The sequence below is a fragment of the Leptonychotes weddellii genome, chromosome 6 (genome assembly GCF_054177405.1).
Source record: "Leptonychotes weddellii isolate Sample4059 chromosome 6, ASM5417740v2, whole genome shotgun sequence".
Taxonomy (NCBI): Eukaryota; Metazoa; Chordata; class Mammalia; order Carnivora; family Phocidae; genus Leptonychotes; species Leptonychotes weddellii.
Genome location: NC_138374.1, coordinates 114,755,789 through 114,778,856, shown reverse-complemented (window position 1 = coordinate 114,778,856; position 23,068 = coordinate 114,755,789). Strand labels below are relative to the sequence as shown.

Genomic DNA, 23,068 nt, shown 5'->3' with positions numbered 1-23,068 from the left:
CCTAGTGTGGAGCCTACTTAAAAAAAAGAAGCAATCTCTAAAATGGAAAGCAACATAGTATAAACAAACTGGTATAACCAGTGGGTAGCACAATCACACAAAGGAAAGATATTGCAAATGGCTTTTAAAAAAAACATAGTACCTTGATGGTAGAACCCAGCAGAGTATACCTATAGGATAAAAAGAACTACAAGAGAAATCTTGAACTGTTTTTTGTAGAGTAATTGTATTACTATTGCTATTTTGAGACTGTTACTTATATTTTAGGGTAAAACCAGTAAGGATTATGTTAATGCCATTAGGAATCAAAATTTTCAGCTTAAGAGATATAAACATAAAATTAGGGAAGTTAAATAAAAGTAGTAAGTTAGAGTTCTATAATTCTAAATTTGAATTAAAAATACCAATATGGACTCATGAAGTATTTTATCTTTAAAACAAAGAAATGCAAAAACAAAAAAGAGACATAAAAGATATATTTCCTAGCTTTGACCAAAACCATTGAAAAGATCTAGAAACAATGATTTACTTGGTAGTAAGGAACACCCCGACATTCAGATTGTGGTCTCTAAGTACCATTTCTTACTAAAAAGCAGGACTCTTTGAGAAATGGATGATTCCAGATCTAGGATGAGAAATATGTATGATGATTCTGGAATATCTTATCATGCCAGAAGCCAAGTAAGGTATTAAGGACAACTGGGGTTGTATCTAAAGGACCCAGCAGTACTCATGAGGCTACTGACAAGTCAATGTGAACGTCAAAATAATAACAAAGGCAATGGATTGAAACACATCAAATATACTTAAATCTGTGAGTTCATAATGATATTAAAAAAATAAACAATGAACTGTTTTTAGTGGAGTAACTTAGTAGAGTTAATTTAAAAAATATAATTCATGGGTGCCTGGCTGGCTCACTCAGTAGAATGTGCAACTCTTGATCTTGGGGTTATGAGTTCAAGCCCCGTGTTGGACATGGAGCCTACTTAAAAAATAAAATTTAAAAACATATATATGTATAATTCATTGGTCATCTTTGGAGTATCCTAAAAAGTCAACTCATTTTGAAAACTAGTAAATAAAGAAAAAGGATCGGGCATTTAGCTGCCTTTCATATAGGAACCTGAACCTCAACCTCAGAGTAACCAAATAATCCTTGAGCGCAAGTTTCTTTCTATAGAAGTCTTCAAGTTAATAAATAGAGAAAATCTGGACGTTATTTTGCAGCCCCTAATGAAAGATGGGATCTAGAATCTGATTATATATGACAAGAATACAATCAACAAAATCCATGCTATGCATTGTTCTATGTATTCAACCAGCCTGGTTCCTTCAAAATTAAATAGCTAGGAAAAAAGATGGAGGGGATTGGGCAGGAGAGCTAACATAGTGTGCTGTTATCCCTAGAAAGGGCTATTTGTGAGGTTGGCCCTGAGCTGGCATCTGGGACCTTGGCTCTTAGAATGCTCCCAGTCAACAATTAACTGAAAATTAATTAGTGGTTCATTGTGCCTAGACTGTGCCTGAATAATATGTTTTCTCTTGAACACCTGCTTTCCTTCTAGGAATCTGGAATCTCTCTTTAAAAAAAAAAAAAAAAGATTTAATTATTTATTTGACAGAGAGAGAGTGAGAGCATGTGTGAATGGGGGGAGGGGCAGAGAGAGAGAGAATCTCAAGCAGATTCCCTGCTGAGTGTGGAGCTCAATGCAGAGCTCGATCTCACGATCCTGAGATCATGACCCAAGCCAAAGCCAAGAGTTGGATGCTCAACCGACTGAGCCACCCAGGCACCCCCTAGGAGTCTGGAATCTTAGCACGTATTAGGCAAAAAGTGACTATATGACCAACCCCAATAAAAACTTCGGGCACTGGAGCTCTGATGGGCTTCCCCGGGTAGAAACATCACACGTGTGTTGCCGGGGGAAGAGTGTGCTGTGAGCCCTCATTGAGGGAGAGAGCAGAAAGCCCGCATGTGGATTCCTCCAGACTTCTCCCTTACCGTACCCATGCAATAAATCTTAGTCATGAGTACAACTCTATGCTGAGTCTCATGAGTCCATCCAGTGAATCCCCAAATGTAAAGGCTGGTCTTGGGGACCCCTGACACAAGGATCCTATAGGACCAGCGGTTCGCAACCTTTAGTGTGTGACAGAAATGTCAAGGGCTTGTGAAAGCCCAGATTGCTGGGCCCCCACGCTGAGCTGTCAGATCCAGAAGAGCTGGGGTGGGCCTGGGAATCTGCATTTCTATAGGTTTCCAGGCCCAGCTGGGAGGAGGAGCACACTTCAAAAACTCCTGCTATAGATTAAGAGCTCTAAGAGATACAGCAAGCAATTGCAGTGTATGGATCTTATTTAGATCTGATTTGGACGAAGAAAGAGAATTTATAAAGCACTTGGGGCAATGGGGGGCTGGACTAGATGACTGGTGGTATGATTCTTCTAGATGTATGTCCTCGATGCACACTTATCAGAGGCGTATACTAACATTCTTTCAAATGAAATGATGTGATGTCCTTTATTTGCTTCAGAACAGTTCAGCTGGAGATGGGAGAAGTGGGGGAGGGGGGGACATTCAGTGAAACAAGTTGGGCCAGGTATTGATAATTAATGCTGGGTGACAGGTACATGGGGATTCATTAAACTATTCCCTCTACTTCTGTATCTTCTTGAAACTTCCTAGAAACGATGTTTTTGTTGTTGTTGTTGTTAAAGGGAGCACCGTAAAGACAGATTACTTCTTGAATCTCCTTCCACTGCTTAAAAATCACCAATAGTTCAATACACACGGGAGGCTTACAATCACAAGCCACTTGGGTGTGAGGACGTCCCTGGCCATCTGGGGGCTTCCACATTTGCTGCAACATCAGAATCAACAAGCGTGGCTGTTAGGAAATGCCAAACATCTCTGGGACCGACCCAGATGCTACTGAATCAAGATATCCACTTGCGGAACCTTGTAATACGTGATTTTAAATGAACTTTCCAAGTGATTCTGATGCTCCTGGTCTCACAAGTGAAAAGCAGAGGGATGGACAGTGCTGACCATGGCATACATGCTTCATAGGGAACCTGAATGTTCTATGCTCTGCCTAGAACATCACCACGTTCATGGTAATGAGGCGTCATGATTTCCCTGCCTGGGTCATCTAGTCTTCACACCTGATGGGTCTCCCATTACACAGACTTTTACCAGCCAGGTCAGCAGGCAAGATGGTGTCAGAGAAAAGAGCACAGGGAGGGGGTGAAGGTGCTGGAAGCGGCAGGCTGCAAGAGGCCCGTCCTGGCTTCCGGGTGGAGAAGGCAGCTTGCAGGCAGGGACAGCGTGCCGAGCTGCTTACCATGGCAAAACCAACGTCTGCTTTCTTCAGAGCAGGCCCATCATTTGTGCCATCACCAGTGACAGCCACCACCTGTCGCTGCTCCCCAACAGTGCTGTCGATGATGCCTGGGAAAACAGTACAAGCCGGTGAGTCCACAGGCACCACCTCAGGCCGGGTGGAAGCCCTCTGCTCCCCACCGAGGCCCTTTGTGGCTCTTCTTCCCTGGTCCCTGCTACCACCTCCCTTCCTTTTCTTTTCTTTTTTTGTGGGTGACAAGCTCACTTTATAGCATGTTGAAAGTGTGACCCCCCCTTCTGAGCGCCGACAGATCTGTCAGCTCCTGAGGAGCTGCCACTGGTCTGCCTTGTTCTGTTCAGCTGTCTGAAGGTCAGAGGCAGGGCTGGAGGAGCGCCTCGTCCAGCCTTCACCCTGGCAGCAGGCAAGAAACACAGGCTATTTATACATCGAAGTCCAGCTACTAGCTGAAAACAACCACAAGAAGGGGGAAGACCAGGCCCCACGGGGCTGACGTTGGTGGACTGGGCACCTGGCGGACGGTGCTCTCCTGCCCCCTGGTGGTGGTGGGGGGAGCAGGGTCTCAGCCTCCTGCGCCAGCAGGCACAGCACCTTGAAGGGGGAGAAGCCAAGGGTCCAGTAACAGGCAGCCCGAAGCCGCAGGCATGATACAATCAGAGGCCTGGAGGGGATCCAGAGAGATCCATGCTCTGAGCAACTCCTACCACCTTACAGATGAGAAAACTGAAACCCAGAGAGGGGAAAGGCCTTGCAGGGTCCCACAGCCAGCGGGTGAAGCCCAGCCATCATTCCATCCTATCTCGGCCAACGAGGCTGTGTGCTACGTGAGCGGGAGCAGGAAGCAAACGACTGGAGGGAAGAGTAAAAGTGGAAAATTACACTTGCCAGGAGGCTGGCTGCTTCTGGCCAAGGAGAGGACAGGAGATCAGGGTGTCAGAGCGGGACACCAGCAGGTACACACATGCACGTGTGCACACATCTACACACACATACATGGAACCTGGATGCCCTTTCTCTGGAGTCCAGGCTGGTGCCATAGAAGGGTGTGCGTGTGTGAGTGTGAGTGTGTGGACCACCTCCCTTTCTACTTTGTTCTTTCCTTTCTTCCCGATGCTGGAGGCTCTATAGGATCACCCAAAGGCTGTCAATTGTTTCCTGGTGGCGCTCGGAGCTCTGAGTCTGTCCTCGTCAGGTAGCCTAGCGGGGGCCTGAAGGTGGCCAGGATGTGCTGGAGAAAGCGCCGGGTGATTTGAAGACAGAGACCTGGGGGTTGAACTGTACCACTTCCGCTCACCAGCGGGGCAATCTGGGTAAGTTCTTTGTCTTCTCAGCCTCAAACTTCCTCATTGGCAAAATGGGAACAATTTAACCCGCTCTGACTAGTACACAGTAATATTGGCAAACAAGATACGATGTTTAAAGACAACTTTATTACAGGTCTTCTTTGTAGATGTTTGCTAAATTGTCTGCCCCCTCCCCGCCCCGCCATGAGCTGGGCAGCTCTCCTGGGACCTTCCTATTCAAGACAAGAGAGTTGCTTTGGCCAGTGGTTGTTGTTTTCTGTCTCGTTGCCCAGCGGGCCATCATCTGCCCCAGGCACCCGGTCAGGAGCCGAGCTCACCTTTTACCAATGTGTGCTTGTCCGTGGGGGATGATCGCGCCAGGACTCGAAGCTTTGGCCAGATCTTGTCCAGTTTCTCTTGCTCTACCTGCCAACACCAGACCACACTGGGTCAGTCAAGCTCAGAACAGCCATCCGGGTGAAGTTTACATCTCCCTGCGCTCTGAGATTCTGGGAGAGCTGGCCTGCCACAGCCCGTGGTGGGTGTTACCACGGCCTCCAGGGGAGACGAAACAGCCAGCTCCGTCCCCAGGGGCAGATTTATTGATGGTGACCGTTCAGGCCCTGCATTTCTTCACTTCCCTCCCAGTTCCCTACTGGGGAGCCAATGCCCTATTTCTTGGACCCTTGACAGGAGGTGGGCCAGGGCCCACTGTTGGCTAAGGTGCTTCTGAGGTCTCCAGTTTGGTTTCTGTGCAGACCAGGAAGCTCTGGTCTGCTCCACACCCAGACCACATCCTCTTGCAGATCCGTGCCACCCACCACTAGTCACAGGGCGGTGACACAGGAGGGTGAGGTGGAGGGGAATCAGTACGAAAGCATCCCATGACTGAACGCAATCAGGAAGATGTAAGAAGTCAGTGACACTGTCTCAAAAGACAGCTTATGACAGAGGATAAAGAGAAGAAAGAAAACTCCCAGTTTTCCCACCTGAGCAGTCCCGGTAGAAGGTTCGCTCTGAATAGATTTTAGTTTAAAAACCACGCACCTGCAGTCCAACTCCTCACAGCTCCCCCTACTTGCTATATGGGATGCTGCCCAATTCATGAAACCATTTAATAAAGCCAATTAGATCTTCAAGACAAACAAACAAACAAACAAGAACACCAAAACCCAGCCACTCTCTCCCGTGTCCCAGATGTGAGAGCCGCCCCCCCGCCCCCCCACAACCAGGTGCCAAATGAGGCCTTGGGTCGTCCCAGCCGGGACCCACCTCTCCCTTCTCGTTGCGGATAAGTCGGTTGAATTCTTTGCCTTCTAAGCACAAGAAGTCATCCCCAGGTGTCATAATACCACATTTGGTGGCGATGGCCCGGGCTGTGTTGATGTTGTCACCTGTCACCATTCTGACAGTAATCCCAGCTCGCTTGCATTTGGCAATAGCTTCGGGTACCTGTGGAGAGTAAGGAGGAGGTGGGGGCGGTGAGGCCTGCTGAGCTGCCCCTGTCCGGGGTCCCTTCACTGTGGACAGGAGAGAGGCACTCTAGGAGCGGCACCATGGGGACAGGCCACGTCTAGTCATTGTTTATTGTTTGGTGCCACCTCACTTCTGTCCCACCCATAATACTACCCTTGAATTTGCCTTCCTGTACCATGAGTTGAAGAGGAAATCTGCTTCAGGAGCCAGGAGTGAAAGCTTCCTCTCCCTACAGTCTAGACTCCTTAGCAGGGCATAGATATATATATGTGTGTATATACACACATATATACACACACACACACACACCACTTTGGGATTTGGCCACTGTCTTTCTTTCTAGGAGAAGTTTTTACCATTCTCCACCTCCCTGGCCCGTACTCCAACCAGTCAATTCTTTATAGTTTCCCATGCCCTTGGGCCTTGACCAACTCATAGTCCATCTGTCTGAACTTCTTATAAGCAGAGACTTTTTCAATGCCTTAGTGTTTGGAATACGGTTCAGCTGTTCTGCGGGCGCTTGGCAAGAATGTACTGATTGAAAGAAGGTGGCTGGAGCCAAAGCTGGTGTTCTGGTTAACTCCGCCTCCTGACTGTTCTTAGGCACCAGATCATAAGCTCGATAAAACCTATGCCTCTCACCCCTCCGACAGCAATAACTGTCAGAATGCCAGCTTCTACCAGCTCAGGACTCTACAGCAGTTTTGTAAAGCAGGAGGCACAGAAATATCTATCCCTGTAAGTAACTTGCCTGGGGTCACAGCTAGAGATGGCACGAGTCCCCCCAGTTCCCATGACTCTGGGCTGGCTTCCCATTACGTCGCGCTTGCCTTGCTCGTGGGCCAGAGGCTGTTGGAAGGCTTCCCTTCATATTTTCTTACCCTTCGGCCAAAGCCAAAGCCAAAGCCTCACCTCCGGGCGCACGGGGTCCTCAATGCCCACCACTGCGATACACGTGAGTTCAGTGAGGATTTCACTCTCATTGTCCCACGTGGGCTCTCCGTCGTTGAAATCCCGGTAAGCTATGCAGAGGGTTCGGAGGCCCTCGGAGGCCATGGGCTCGATGACAGTGCGGACCATCTCGTCTCGGTCCTTATTCTTGAATGGCATCACTTCCCCTTTCTTGTCCAGGATTCGGTTACACCTGGGGAGGCACACAATCAGGAGGCGGCACCCCCTTCCCACCCAATATGTCTCTACACTCATTTGAAGACATTCTGGCGCCTCCGCATTACTCCTACAGACAACTGTCCCAAGGCCAGAAATCTATCCATTGTCCCGCTGAGTCCCTTTTGGCTGGAGTGAGGTGGTCTGGAGGTGGATAAGGTCTAGGTAAGCGGAGGATGTGACTCTCCCATGTCGTCTGGTCCTATTCATCTACTCCTCTGTGAATGTGACACCAAGGGTCATTTGTGGATGGATCACCTGCTCTTCTGACCTTCTCAAAGGTGGAGAGACACTTTTTTTTTTTTTTAAAGATTTTATTTATTTATTTGAGAGAGAGAATGAGACAGAGAGCATGAGAGGGGGGAGGGTCAGAGAGAGAGGCAGACTCCCCGCCGAGCAGGGAGCCCGATGCGGGACTCGATCCAGGGACTCCAGGATCATGACCCGAGCCGAAGGCAGTCGCTTAACCAACTGAGCCACCCAGGCGCCCCTGGAGAGACACTTTTACTTCCCGGTACTAGCACAGTACTAGAATGGTACTTGGTGCATAGGGCCTGCTCCACAGGTATGCGCTGATTGAAAGACGGTGGCTAGAGCCAAACAGAGACGCCGGTTAATTCAGCTACTGGCCCTGGACCTACACAGGTCCGCTTTAATGACCCATGAACAGTCTAGCCACTTGATGAAGTTATGCAACCTCCTGTAATCAGAACTGAGCATGAGAAGGAAAAGGGGACATACAGCTAGCATCTCTGGAACTTGCTATGTGCCCGGCATTTTAGGTACAGGTATACTTCGTTTCAATGCACTCTGCTTTACTGCACTTCGCAGATACTGTTTTTGTTTTCTTTTTTTTTTGCACATTGAAGGTTTGTGGCCACCCTGCATCGAGCAATCTGTTGGCACCAATTTTCTTTTTTTTTTTTTTTAAAGATTTTATTTATTTATTCATGAGAGACAGAGAGAGAGAGAGGCAGAGGCAGAGGGAGAAGCAGGCTTCCCGCCGAGCAGGGAGCCCGATGCGGGACTCGATCCAGGGACTCCAGGATCATGACCTGAGCCGAAGGCAGACGCTTAACCGTCTGAGCCACCCAGGCGCCCGGCACCAATTTTCTAACAGCATTTGCTCACTTCATGTCTCTGTGCCACTTTTTGGTAAGTTCTGCAATATTTTAAACTTTTTCATCATTATTTTATTTGTTACGGTGATCTGTGATCAGTGATCTTTGATGCTACCATTGTAATGGTTTGGGGACATCAACAGTCACGTGCATTTAGGTGGCAAACTTCATTGATAATGTTGCGTGTGTTCTGACTTCTCCACTGCCCGGCTCTTTCCCCTCGTCTCTTCCTCTCCCCGGGCCTCCCTCTCTCCTGAGAGACAACACTATTGAAATTAGGCCATGGATACCCCTACAGTGGCCTCTAAGTGCTCAAGTGAACGGAAGAGTCGCATGCGTCTCACTTTAAATCAAAAGCTAGAAATGATTGAGCTTGGTGAGGAAGGCAAGTCAAAAGCTGAGAGAGGCTGAAAGCCAGGCCTTTTGTGCCCAACAGCCAAGCTGTGAACGCAAAGGAAAAGTTCTCGAAGGAAATGAAAAACGCTGCTCCCATGAAACCAAAACAGGCTTATTGCTGATGTGGAGCAAGTTTGAGTGGTTTGGATAGAAGATGAAACCGGCCACAACATTCCCTTCAGACCAAAGCCTAATCCAGAGCCAGGCCCTAACTCTCCACAATTCTATGAAGGCTGGGAGAGGTGAAGAAGCTGCAGAAGAAGTCTGAAGCAGCAGAGGTTGGAGAGGTTGGGTCATGAGGCTTAAGGAAAGAAGCCATCTCTAGGACACAAAAGTGCAAGCTGAAGCAGCAAGTGCTGATGCAGAAGCTACAGCAAGTGATCCAGAAGGTCTAGCTAAGATCATTCATGAAGGTGGCTACACTAAACAAGAGATTGTCAATGTAGATATAACGGCCTCATACTGGAAGATGGCATCTAGGACTCTCACATCTAAAGAGAAGTCAGTGCCTGGCTTCAAAGTCCCACAGGACAGGCTGACTTGCTTGTTAGGAGCGCACGTAGCCGGTGACTTTAAATTGAAGCCAGTGCTCATTTACTAATCTGAAAATCCCAGGGCCCTTTAGAATGATGCTGAATCCACTCTGTCTGTGCTCTATAAATGGAACAACAAAGCTTGGATGCCAGCACATCTGTTTATAACATGGTTTATGGAATATTTTTAAGCCCACCGTTGAGAGCTGCTACTCAGAAAAAGATTCTTTTCAAAATAGGACCGCTCACTGACAATGCACCTGGTCACCCAGGAGCTCTGATGGAGATGCCCAACGAGATCAATGTTGTTTTCATGCCTGCTAACACGACATCCATTCCGCAGTCCGTGCACTAAGGAGTAATTTCAACTTTCAAGACTTATTATTTAAGAAACACATTTTGTAAGGCTATAGCTGCCAGAGATAGAGATTCCTCTGATGGATCTGGGCAAAGTAAATTGAAAACCTTCTGGAAAGGATTCACCAGCCTAAATGCCATAAAGAACGTTCGTGATTTAGGCCAAAATATCAACACTAACAGCAGTTTGGAAGAAGTTGATTCCAACACTCATGGATGACTTTGACCCTCACGGTTCAAGAGTTCAGGGGAGACAGTGCAGATGGGGGGGAAACAGCGAGAGAACTAGAATTAGCAGCGGAGCCTGAAGATGGGACTGAATGGCTGCAATCTCATGATCAAACTTGAACGGATGAGGTGTTGCTTCTTGCAGATGAGCAAAGAAAATGGTTTCTTGAGATGGAATCTACTCTTGATGAAGATGCTGTGGAGACCGTTGAAATGACAAGAGAGGATTTAGAATCGTGCATAAACTTAGTTGATAAAGCAGCAGCAAGGTTGGAGGGGAAATGACTCCAATTTTGAAAGAAGTTTTACTGCGGATAAAATGCTATCAAACAGCATCTCATGCTACAGAGAAATCGTTCACAGACAGAGTCAATCAATGCCGCACGCGTCATTGTCTTATTTTAAGAACCTGCCACAGGGGGCGCCTGGGTGGCTCAGTTGGTTAAGCGACTGCCTTCGGCTCGGGTCATGATCCCGGGGTCCTGGGATCGAGTCCCGCATCGGGCTCCCTGCTCTGCGGGGAGCCTGCTTCTCCCTCTCCCACTCCCCCTGCTTGTGTTCCCTCTCTCGCTGTGTCTCTCTCTGTCAAATAAATAAATAAAAATCTTTAAAAAAAAAAGAACCTGCCACAGCCGCCTGGTCCTTCAGCACCCACCGCCCCGATCAGCCAGCAGCCAGCAGCACGGAGGCAAGACCCTCCACCAGCGAAAAGATGATGATCGCTAAAGCTCAGATGATGGCGAGCATTTTTTAGCAATAAAGTATTTCTAAAGTAAGGTATGTACGTTGTTTTTTTATACAAAAGGCTATTGCACACTTAACAGACTACAGTCTAGTGTAACTATGAGTTTTGTATGCACTGGGGAACCAAAAAGACTCATTTGCCTCGTTTCGTTGCGGCAATTCTAGAACTGAACTCACAACATGTCCTAGGCCCACCAGCGCGCATGGACCCATCTATTCCTAGTAACCCGTGGGTACTCCTTGGGTTTCACAGGAGAAGATGAAAGCTTGGGTTGTTGAGGTCTGAGTCCTGGCTGCGCCACTCTTAGCTGTTTCACCCTGAGCAAGTTACTTTACTTCCCGTACCTCTGCTTTCTCATCTGTAAAACAGGGATGATAACAGCATCTATTGCACTGGGTTGTGAAGATTAAGCAGAAGGGGACACCCGAGGCACTCGAAAATAAGCCTCGGCCTGAGTAAGTGCTCAGCTATTAGTGATGGTGTCACCACCTGGAAGGGGGGCTCGCGTGTCACCCAGACCTTCCAGCGGGGAGGATCTGGAAGGGAAGGAAAAGTGGGGGCAGGGGTGCTCACTTGCGCAAGATGATCTCGGAGGCGCCCTTGCTGTACATGCGGAAACCCCCGCTGGGCTTCTCGATGACCGTGCTCATGGACTTGCGTACGGAGTTGAAGGTGTACACCTTGTAGAGCTTCTCCTCGGGCACCTCGCTGCGCACGGCGTGGTAATCCTGCTTCAGGTCAGTGACAAAGCCCAGAAGGGCACACTCGGTCTTGTTGCCCACCTGCCGCGGGAGGCCTCCCTCCTTCTCCGGAGGCTGAGGGAAAAATTGGATGTGCTGTTGAGTAACATGCCCTGACTAGGGAGAGAACTTAGGAAGGAAAGAACTCCCCGATGAAACGTTCCTGTACGTGCCCGGAGCCCATGCGGCGAGACCGCATTTGTCTTTTTTCCAAGGGCAAGCAGACAGCGGTCAGTGGTAACTGTGGTCCCCGAGCCATCCTGGGCTTCGCGATGTTCTAGTCTGCCCTAGGGGTGGTGCTGGTCTCTCACTCTGGGTGGGTCTCATTTGAACACCCTCTCTTAGTTTCCAGAAAGTATGTAATTTACCCCTGACAAACCCATCTCTCCTAGAGATACTGCCATGATACGGTGATTGGTGGGCATTTCAGACACCTGGATTTCTACCTGCCTCCCACCCCCAACTCTACTCCCACGAATCAATCCCTCGTCACTGCAAACATGTTCACTGAGGAGTAGGGAGCGGGAATGTGGGGTGGCAACTCAGGCAAAGAAACAAGAGAAAATTCCTCTGTCCAAAGAAAATTAATGGTCCCCTCCAACCACCCACTCTAAGTGTCCAGGCAAAGAAAGAGCTTACCAGAATCTTGGAGGTATAGGCACTGTTGATAGAAATGCCATTGACAATAATGTCCAGGACCTTGGGCACGAGGGCGTCGGGGCTTGGGATCTGATGGTAATGAGTGTCTCCGATGTAAGCCTGTACGACAGTCATGCGGTTCATGGTCAACGTGCCGGTCTTATCAGAGCAGATGGCCGTGGCATTGCCCATGGTCTCACAAGCATCCAGGTGACGCACCAAGTTATTGTCTTTCATCATTTTCTACAAAGGAGATGAGGACAGACTTGAGGGGAGACCGACGGAGCTCTGCCAAATACAGGTCAAAGGCCATTTTTTAGCCAACGTGTCTCCACGTCTCATACACTTGTCTGCACAACAATGCAGGAGACAATTTTTATGAATCTTCTTCAGATGCTCCTGGGTTACCTCAACCTGGATGCAGCCGATCAAGATGGTCCCTTCGTCTCCGAGCGGTGCCAGAGGCTTCTGCTCTCCGAGGCGCCCCCCGGAGTTTGCGGAGATAGGACGGCCCATCCCTTCAGCGGAGGCTCCGGCACCCTCCCCTCCCACCTCTGCCCCCAAAGAAGAGGCGGCCCTGTTGCAGTCTTACCTTCACAGAGTAGGCCAGCGAGATGGTGACGGCCAGTGGCAGCCCCTCTGGCACGGCCACCACCAGTACGGTGATGCCGATGATGAAGAATTTGACGAAGTACTGGATGTAGATGGGAGTGCACTCCGATAGCCATGGTTTGCGTTGTATCACGAAGTTGTCGATCACAAAGTACAGGATCAGGATGAGAACCGTGATAGCAGACATGATGAGGCCTGTCCCGGAAACAAGGCACCAGAGCCCAGGCTCGAGGGTGTCCCCGGGGGCCCTAGCCAGAAGGGGGCTGGCATGAGGTGGAGCCTTTGCTACCGAGGTTTAAATCCACTGTCTCTGGGGAGTCACACCCAAATCCCCTATCCGTTCTCGGCTGCGTGTACATTGTCGGGTAGGGGAAAAGACGCTGGTTTTGTCATCCACAGACACAGTTCTAGTCTCAGCACGGCACTGACTCGACTCGTGGCTTTGGACTAGTTGTTGTCTCTCTCCGGGCCCGTTTCCTCATTCATAAATAAGGAATTGGTTTAGTTTTCTAAAACAGCATTTTATGAATCTAACTCAGACCTACCCTCTTTCCACAATTCATAATGTAGTGACTGTATTTGCCTATTTCCTAGGAATTTATCAATTTGGGCTTCTCCCCTAGCAGCTGAGGAACGTCGGGTAATTCACCCGACTTGTTTACAGCGATGCCCCTATGGTGTTAGCCCGTCACCCACATGGCTAACCTTTAGAACGGTGCTTCTTGACCTTTCTCTTGACATGGCATAGACGGAATATGACAATAATTTATATGTTTATAATAAGCAAATATTTCTATAGTGCTTACTATATAGGCTGGGCAAGCATTTCACAAACACTAACTCATTTAATCCTCACAAAACCCCTGTGACATAGTGAGTATTATCATCCCCTTTCATGAGGAAATTGAGGCACAAAGAGTTTTTTTTAAAGAAGATCAAGAAACAATTATGATTTAAAAAAGTTTTAATCTTATTTATTTATTTTCATCATGGTAAGTGTCATCTTTAATCCCCATCACCTATTTCACCCACCCCTACACCCACCTCCCCACAGAGGGTTTTTTGTAAATGGCACACAGGTTGGGGGACCAACTATTCTGGCTTGCCTGAGACTGAGCAGATTCCTGGGATGTGAGACTCTCAGTGGTAAAATCAAGAGAGTCCCAAGCAAGCTGGGACAGGTTGGTCGTCTGACACACTGATGTGAATGGAAGAATTTTTTTTGAGGTCAGAAAGCAACTGGCTTAGAGGTTCCAACCACCCTGGGGACTGCCTGGCCACCCTGCAGGCGGAGGGGATCAGTATCTGGGCACACTGTACCGATCTGTGGCTCAATATCTGGCAAGAGCTTTGCTTCCAACCATAGTAAGTGTGGGTCTTTGCTTTTCCTGAGGTCCTAATGATGCAAGAGGATCAGGGCAAGGCTAGAGGTGATTATATCAATAAAAGCATATTCTTCTGAATTTTGCTTCAGCAGGGTCAGGGCTAAGGTGAGGCAAACAAGGTGCCTAGGGTCCAAAATTCAAGGAAGCACTCCCTCCCAGGGTGGTACAAAGCACCAGACTTGCCTCACCACCTACTGGCCCAGCTTGAAACATAAACTGAAACAAGAGAGGAGACTAGTGGCCAGCCATCAGGTAAGCCTGTACTCCCTAAAGAACAAGGCAGGGGTTCAGAGGACCATAGGAGGGGTTGGGTGGGGTCTGTTTAATGTTTCACACCTGTGTGCCAGGCTCAGTCACTTGATTCCACACCTGTAATTCATGTCCTCCATGTACATTTGATATGCAAGAGATTTCACGGTGGTCACCATCAGTTGGGGACCAGAACTGAATGAACATGCTGGACGAATGCTGTCCAACTGAACTCTCCGTGATGTTTCAAACATCCCCCGTTTGCACTATCCAATAAGGTAGCCGCTAGCTACGTGTGGTTATTGACCAACCGAAACAAGGCTGATGTGATGGAGGAACTGAATGTTTACCCATACTTAATTGTAATTCATTTAAGGGGAAACAGCGTGGTTAGTGGCCATGGTTAGTGCCCTGCATAGATTCCTGCCACTCAACGTGTGGTTAGCGGATCAGCGGCATTGGCACCCCCTGGGGGCTTGTTAGAAACGCAGAATCTCAGGCCCCGCCCCCGGACCTCCTGAATCAGAATCTGCGCTTTAATAAGATCTCAGGTGAACTGTCCCCGCAGAATGTACTGGACTAGACGGATTGTGGTCCACAGAAGGGCAGGGTCAGGAGCAAATGAAACAGTGGTACAAGGTGGTCCCTTGAGAGGTGTGTCCACCGAAGGGGCAATCTTCCTTTAGTTTCTTCCTCCAAACCCCCTGCCCCGCCCCGCCCCGCCCCGCCAGAAGGTGGAGAGAGAATGTAGAGGCAGGGGCTGGAGAAGCCACTTCCTCTCAAGATACACAAGAGTGACCCCTCCTCTGGAAAGAGCCCCTCTAAATCACGGTCTTCCCGTGTCTTCTAGTCCTTATTTTGCATTTATCGCGCTCTGCCAGGCCAGCTGCTAGTCCTGTGCTAGGGGCTCTCTTCCTGAAGGAATTTACTAGCCAACACATGAAACAGGTGAGTGGTTGTCCACGTCCTCCTTGCTAACGTAGATCTCCCCCCTGTGACAGAAGTCCTTTATTTCCCTTCTGTTGGGAGGGAAGAGACCAAGTGTGGGGTCTTTAACCCTCGCACACAGGGGCACACTTCTCTCCGAAAAGGCCCAGGGAGTGGCCAGAGCGGGGCAGAGAGAGGGGCGCAGCCACCTCGGCTGCATGAGCCCCTGGGAAGGTTCGGCTTCTTTCTGCCGGCCCGGCTGGGACAGAAGGAAGACAGCCAAAGTGGCGAGGATCCAGAGTAGCCCTGATACCAAGGAGGCGCTCCCCTACTCACCGGCTTTCCCAATCTGAACAGCCAAGCGCGTCAGCTTGCCCTGCAGCACCGACTTCTCCTTTTTGGGCAGCTTGGCTGCCTTTTTCTCCTTTTCCTCATTGTCGATCCCCTCCTGGCTGTTGAGTGGCTGGATTTCCAGGGCCACTCCGTCCTGAGTCTTTGCTAGGGTGTGCACACAAATAGGACAGGTGAGTGCGAGAGGTGGTAGCCCCGAGGAGCAAGCACGTGGGAACCAAAACTCCTCTGTCTCCTTCCTGGAATCCACCTTGGACCCCCAGCGTCAGCTCTGGCCACTCTCACCCCATGCCAGGCAAGGAACATGCCTTCCACCCTCTGCTAGGGCCTTTAGAATGATATTCTGACAACGGGAGATGAAACGGGGAGTGCTTTTAGGGTATGGATTTCCTCTTCAGTGGCAGCTTCCTGGCACCACCTCAGAGCCCCAAGCCAGGTTTATTCCAGCAAGAGGATTAGTCATGCCACTAAGTGCTATTACCAACAACCATCCTTCCTGGAATTCAGTGCTTAAAATAGTGAATCTTTAGTGCAGAAAGGGGCTGACTGATGGGGAAGGCTGGTAGATGTTTCCAGAGCATGAGGGTCCTAGTCTGCTCTATTAAAAGGTTCATCTCTTTCTCCCTATAGACTGTCAGGGAAGAAACACAGACCCCCAAACAGGGTATTTTCCAGCTCCTTCTTATATCAGTTGAATAACTGGGGAAGGAAATGCCCTTTCTCCCCTGACAAAGGTGGGGAGGTACAGAGTGGGGAGAGTTAAGTCTTTTGGGGGAGAGGGAAGAAACTGGTAGGAGGGACCCTCTGGAATAAGAGGGATAAAGACAGACATATAAATCCATTTTGCTTTCCAAGGAAGAGTTAAAGAGACCTAAAATTAAAGAATTATTTCTGTGGAGCCCTGCTTCTCCGATGTGATGACTTTATTCCTAAAGACTACTATGACTTGGGTACAAAGGAAAAAAAATCTCCAGTAGCTGTCTCAAGAGAGCCATTCTCACTGGTTCCCACCCCGCACCCCCAGCTTCACCCCTGTGGACCTCGGCCTTTTTGCTTAGGATGCCCTTCCTGAGATACTGTCTCTGTTGTCAGACTCACAAAAAAGACAGAGACGGGATGTAAACACAGTCACCAAAAAAGAAACACACACCAGATCGGGAGGAAGAAGACAGACGGCGAGAACAAAGAAGGAAGTGGGGAGAGGTACAGAGAACGGGCTCTGTCCAAGCACCCCAAGAAGACTAGCAGAGAAGGAATCCAGACTAGAAGAGGACACCGATGAGGAAGCTAGCAAGAGGAGGGTGCAGGGACTGCCCACCCCGACTCCCTCCACCGTGGGGACCCTGAAGTCTTCTAGCCCAGAAACGGATGACCGTGGGCCTAGGGCGGTGAAGCAGGGAGTTCAGCGCCCCGGGGAAGAGCAGATCAATCCCACGTGCTCCCCAAGAGAAACCTTGATGGGAGGGTCCGTGAGACAACAGCAGGGGGTGCTGTTGTCCTGTCTTAGATGGGGCTCGGGACCTGGAAACCACCCCCAAATCTCTGCACCTTCCTCAGGATGAGGCATTGGGGGGCCCCAGCAGCAGATAACAGATTTATGGAGAGGAAAAGGGAGAAGGCAGATGGCCTGGAAAGGTCTGGATTGAGTGTGGGCAGGTAGAGATGGTAAATGAGTGGGTGGAGAGGTTACCTTTGTTGCGATTTTCAGGGACTCCTTGTTTTTTACCTGTTTGAACAAGAAAGAAAAAAGTGGGGTGGAGACCCAAGGTGACTATTAAGAGATCAGGTATCCAATCTGTTGGTCCTGCTCAGAGCCCAAAAGGGCCACAGCAAAAAGGGGTGGAGTGGCAGGGAAGGGGATGTAAAGGAAGTTCACGTCTCTGCTCACATCCGTGCTTACTCGGGGCCTCAGGACTCCCCGGGATGTGGACCAGACCTCTCCCGCAGGTGAGCGCACAGCCACACCTGGGCTGCTTTCTTCCAGAGCACAGAGGCTGCTGGGAGGCTGCTCTCAGCTGAGTCCCATCACTTGCAAATGTGGGGTAGGGGTTAGAAAGTGAGAGGTTGGAACCAGTTCTGCCTGAAGGCAAAGGCTCTGAAAGGTGTCTCTGTGGCCGGGTCCCTCCTTACTCATCTGCAGGTAGCTGCAAAAACCTAGTCTAGTTCCCAAGGGAATGGGTTTTGTTTCCTGATAAACTGCCGTCCACAAAACAGCCTGAGATGGTCCTCCAGCCAAGTGACAGAAATCCTTCTCTTCTCCAAGGAAAGAAGGAATGCTGAGGGTAAGGTGTCGATCTCTCTTTAGTATCTTTTTCTTGTTCACCTTCCTTCCTTGTTTGTCCTTCCTTTAGGAGCAAGTGAATGGCAAAGACGGGGCTAACTCTGGGGGTAGACATTACCTCTGTGTTCCCACTCTCCTAGCCATGTCTCTTCCACTGACAGCCCAGGCTTTCAGCAGTCTTCCCTCCGCCTGGATGGTTCACTTACTCCCTCATGTTTGAGTGGTGGGGGACTACACAGAGGGCTGCTGGGGCCACAGCACCTGGCCAGCTCATCTGGGGCAAGCTTTACATCTCACGCCTTTATAACCCACAAACAGACACAGGAGTCGAGGCTCAAAGGCGACCTGATTTGGTTTTCATCAGAGCGCCCTGGGGAGCCAGGCTCAACATCTTTATCTCCGCAAGAAGTTTGGATATCTGCATTCTTCATCCAGCAGATTCTTCCCACCAGGCATTCCATCCAGACCTGGTTGGTCCCTTGCTTCCTAGTCTGTCCATGGGGATGAGAGGGGACACAATCTCATCCCAAATGCCCTTTACCTTTTTTCTTCTTCTCCTCCTCTTCTCCCTCACTGGCTCCCAAAAGGGTAAAGATGATTCCAGTCTGGGAGTTGATACCCACGGCAGTTACTACCATCCGGCCAGAACCTTCCATGACATGGGTCCCTATATGAGAAAGGAAAAGATGGAAGGAGTGCTGTTTTTTATACCTAGCCATGCTTTGGTGTGGAACACAAACTTAGAAAAAAACAGTCCCTCTTCCTTCCTCCCCCGTGGATAATGATACACTCAGCAGATAGCAGGAAAAGGTCAAGAGCTGGGCCCATTTAAAATAGACCGACAAATTGGGGGGTAAGGAGAAAAATGTGTCTAACTGCTTTAGGGTAAAGCTCCTTCCCCCACTCCCACCGCTAACCAGCAGAGCCCTATCAAGGCCCCTACAGCACTTGCTTCATAGAGAACCTCTTTTCGGTTGACTGATAACCTTGTACTCAGCCCACTAATATGCTCCTGTCCCAAAAGAGCCCAGTGGAAGGAGATGGGGCAGGGTCAGAATAGAGGGCAAGGCCTGGAGCAGCCAGACGCCATACCTGAGAGCAGCATTGGGTCTCTTTCCAAGGACTTCTTGACATGGTCTGATTCCCCAGTCAGAGAGCTCTCGTCAATCTTGAGATCATTCCCCTGGATCAGGATCCCATCTGCAGGCAGCAGGTCACCTAGTGTGCGGAGGGGAAGGGACAACAGGGAAAGAGGGTAGGGAAGAGCTTGTCAGAGGGTGGGAACCATCCAACCCCATCTCAGGGCTGCTCCCACGGGCCCTACCTATAGGGCAATAGCCCAGGGGGTACCTGGAGAACCTCTGAAAGACGCCTTCATCTCTGACGACAAGACTCCTTATAAATTCAAACAACGATCCCAAAACGCCTTCCCATGGCCTCAACATTATGTATTTTTAACCCTGAGATACACAGGGTACAGGTGTGACATTCTTCGGGGAGACTTTCTTCTTTCTTTGAATCCTTCTCAACAACCTCTTTCAACTAACCTAGAAGCTAACGCCATTTGGGGTCTTATCTTTCTGGGTCCTCAGTGATTCCCAGCCCCCTGTGCCAAAGGACCCAGCCCTCAGATAGGGAGGACGACATAGGTACAAGAAGCATGAGCTCTCACCGTATTTGATTTGGGCGATGTCACCCACCACGATCTCAGCCACGGGCAGCTGGATGATGTGGCCATTTCGGATCACGGAGAACTTCTGTTCCTTTTCAATGCGGTTCTGCAGCCCCCGGAATTGCTTCTCCTTGCTCCAATCGTTGAAGGCAGTCACCAGCACCACGATGATCACGGAGAATAGGATGGCTGCCCCCTCAATCCAGCCGGCTTCCGCCTCTCCTTCATCTTCTGGGCTACTTACAGGTAGACCACACTCTAGCCCAGGGAAAGGACAGAAAGTAAGGGTCACCTGGGGGCATTGGTGAACACTAAAAATGGGAGGAGTGCTTCCACAGCCCCCCAGGATGGAAAGTCAGGGAAAGAGAATCACAGAAAATACAACCCTTGGGCAGGGGAGCTATCCTCTGAGGATACTGGAGGACAGCTGGGTTGGGCATCGTGTCATCACCAATATAAGTATTTATGTTAGCCCAAAAGAAGTTAATGAGTATGTAGCACAAATCATGTCAGTGCAAATTACTGGCCAGTCCCATGTATAGAACTTATGATTCCCAACAAGGCCAGGCCCCCTGCTCCGGGCTCTAGGTCACTGCTATTTCCCATAATGCCAGATAATTGATGGTGGGCACTTTGAGAAGCAGGTTTTGGTGGATGGGTGAGGGTAGGGGACTTCTGATATCTTGCATAAGGATTTGGTGGAAGAAGGGGAAGAAGACCCTGGAATCAGGATGGGCTGAAGAATGGCTGGCTAGCTACTTGTTGGTTTTCTTTAGAGAACCCACCCTGGAGAGTGGGGTAAACTTTTAAGCTACAAACCTGTCACCCACGAATACTAGTGCTTTTTGGTGGGGGTGGAAAGAACATGGATCAGAGTCACACGGGGCTGTCCTAGACACTCACGTTTATTTTCTTCCCCAGGGGGGCGATAGAAGGACAGGACGAGGGAGATGATGGCTGCGATCTCCAGGATGATGAGTGTGACATCTTGAAGGGCTTCCCACACTAGTTCTAAGAAGGTCTTGGGCTTTTTGGGGGGGATGAAGTTCTGTCCAAACACTTGCTTACGTTTCTCCAGGTCTGCAGGGTTCCCAGACAGACCTGAAAAGGCGATACGAGGGGGAGGAGCCGGTAAGAAAAACAAGGGGGAGAAATGATGATGGGAGAAGGTGGTCCAAAGACACCTTTAAATAAAGACCCCCCTGCTCCTGTTCTGCCCAAGTAGGAGATCCAGTTACGGCCAGAGGACTTCTTCACACTCGGGTCCGTGTGAGGGCTCTTCCACTGGAGGGGCCCGGGGCGTGGCGTGCGGGCACACCTCTACTCTCCATCTCCACTCAACAGGACCCGAGGGTGGTACCTTACACGGCAAAGGGAGAGATTTGGGTCAGACCTAAGGAAGACATTTGGACAGAAAAAGACTTTGAAAATGGGGAAAATGGGTCCCCACGGGGGTATTGCTTGTAGGGTCTGAGACGGCCTCCCTTTCTCCACCCAAAAAACAAAACCATCAGGGGAGGTCCTCAAGACCCTCCCCTGTCTGGGAGGGTAGATGGAGGACCCGGCGTGGAGGGAAAGTGTGGAAGGGTGAACCTGCATCCGCACTTACAGAGTCGAAGAAGGGAGACCCCTTTGGCCGGCCAGTGCTTCGAAAAGGGAGAACAGGAAGCCAGGCAGGGGAGCGGGGCTGATGTTCTTATCCAGGGCCTCCTGCCTCCTGGTGCCCAGATGCAGCACCCTGGCCTCTGGCTGAGTGGCACAGCCAAGCTCTGCGGGGGAGGGGGTTTGGCCAAAGAACTGGAAGCAAACTGGGCGGCTTCCCAGAGGCTGCCTGTCTCCAGCGCTCTGGGAAATCAGGTTCCCCGTGGGAAGGGAGAGCAAGGGCCTGGGAAAGGGCATCTTGACCCCCGGGCGGGCAGAGGCAGAGGAGCCGGGGGTTCCGGGCTGGGTCCTTCTCCCCGAGGACCTGAGAGCGCGAGGCTGTGCCAGTTTGGGGTTGCTGTCCTGGAGGCCAGGTTGGCCTGCGGGAAATAGGAGTTCTGATCATTTGTTCATCTCCCTGGGATGTTTCTCAAGGAAGCAGCAAGGAGATGCCATCCCCCCCTGCCCCCCGCAACAAGGTGGGTAGATGACTATGAGGGCAAAGCAGACAGCAGATAATAGAGATCATCTTAAGGGACATCCCACAAGCCCAACGGAGGCCAAAACAAGAGCAGCGACGACAGAGGTCTGACTAAAAGCCCCCTTCTGAGGTCATCCTGCCCTCCCTGGTCTCAGATTAATACCCCGTGACCACCCTCGCTTCCTCTCTCTCTCCTCACTCTATCCATTCAGCCAGCATATCCTGGCAGCTTTATCTTCAAAGAATACCCAAGGTCCACTCACGTCTCACTTTCCACTGCCACCGTCCTGGTCTGAGCTGGCATTCTCTCTCGCCCGGGTGATGACAACCGTCCTCTAACTGGTAACCTTGCTCCCACCCTTGCTGTCCTGTGCCCAGTCTCCTCCCAACACAGTAGCCAGAATGATCTTTTTCAAACCCCACCCCTGCCACTCACCGACTCAGAATCCTCTGCTGGCTTTTACTGGGAGTGAAACTGGGCCCCGAAGCCTTTATGATGGTCTGTAAGGCCCCCTAAGAGCCCCCCGCCCTCCCACCCCTTAACTCCTACTGTTTGCTCCTTGTTCGCTGAGCTCCAGCCCAGCGAGCCTTCCTGCCATTCCCTGAACGCGTTAGATAAGCTTCTATTTCAGGGCCCTGCACGAGCTCTTCCCTTGGCTCAGCTTGCTCCTCACTGGCTCGGGCTTATTCTCCTACGTCCTTGGGGTCTCTGCACACACATCACCTTCTCAGTGAGGCCGACCCTGACCATCCTATTTAATAAGGTGGCTTCTCTGCTCCAGGACTCTCGATCCCCTTGTCCTGTGTCATTGGTCCCCTCCACAGGCCTTCTCCCTAACACATTATATGATGTATTTACTTAAGATGTTTGTCTATCGCCCTCCACAAGGGCAGGACTTCTGTCTTTGTTCCTTAGGTCTACAGCAGGGCCTGGCACATCGTACGCATACAAATGTGCTGAATGAACTGAATGAATGAGTAATAAATCAGGTTGCTAACATTTAAGCGATTACTATGTGCCAGATGCTTCAGCAGGAACACTCGTGTCTTCTCATTCAGACACCGCCAAACCCTATGTAGCAGCTACTGTGAACCTTCATCGGGGCAGACTGAGGCCCGGAGAGGTTAGGTAACCACCCGGCTAGTCTGCGGCTGAGGCGACACCACTCCCCGGGAAGCACCAGGACACCAGGCTACGCCCAAGGGGGCCGGGGTGTGGCATTGGCCACACTCCACTGAGGCTTCACTGTAGGGTGACTAACCGGTCTCGGTGTGCCTGGGACTTCCCGGGTTTGGGCACTGAGGCTCCTCCCCTCCCCCCCTCTCCCTCCCCCCCCCCCCCCCCCCGGAAACCCGTAACCTCCCCGGGTCCCAGGCCAACAGGATGGTCGGTCACCCTGCTTCCTTCAGGGCACGGCA

At 50.3% G+C, this 23,068-nt stretch overlaps 1 protein-coding gene and 1 long non-coding RNA gene across 6 annotated transcripts in view; both read right to left on the bottom strand.

Annotated features, from left to right (window-relative positions):
* ATP2B4 (ATPase plasma membrane Ca2+ transporting 4) overlaps positions 1–23,068 on the bottom strand; it is a 91,855-nt gene that overhangs the window by 19,282 nt on the left and 49,505 nt on the right. For all 5 annotated transcript variants that reach the window (XM_081825025.1, XM_081825024.1, XM_081825021.1 and 2 more), the window contains exons 3-15: positions 20,431–20,628; positions 19,528–19,785; positions 18,948–19,073; positions 18,397–18,522; positions 17,265–17,300; positions 15,560–15,721; positions 12,643–12,857; positions 12,051–12,293; positions 11,245–11,486; positions 7,037–7,268; positions 5,921–6,100; positions 4,987–5,074; positions 3,348–3,454 (exon numbers count right to left, since the gene is read on the bottom strand). In XM_081825025.1, coding sequence (XP_081681151.1) covers positions 3,348–3,454; positions 4,987–5,074; positions 5,921–6,100; positions 7,037–7,268; positions 11,245–11,486; positions 12,051–12,293; positions 12,643–12,857; positions 15,560–15,721; positions 17,265–17,300; positions 18,397–18,522; positions 18,948–19,073; positions 19,528–19,785; positions 20,431–20,628 — 2,213 coding nt within the window. The remainder of the gene's footprint in view (positions 1–3,347; positions 3,455–4,986; positions 5,075–5,920; positions 6,101–7,036; positions 7,269–11,244; positions 11,487–12,050; positions 12,294–12,642; positions 12,858–15,559; positions 15,722–17,264; positions 17,301–18,396; positions 18,523–18,947; positions 19,074–19,527; positions 19,786–20,430; positions 20,629–23,068) is intronic.
* Positions 7,275–11,238, bottom strand: LOC145722345 (uncharacterized). The gene is made up of 3 exons (XR_014146555.1): positions 10,550–11,238; positions 7,794–10,335; positions 7,275–7,583 (listed from the first exon to the last, which is right to left on the bottom strand). It is a non-coding gene; the product is annotated as an uncharacterized LOC145722345 (long non-coding RNA).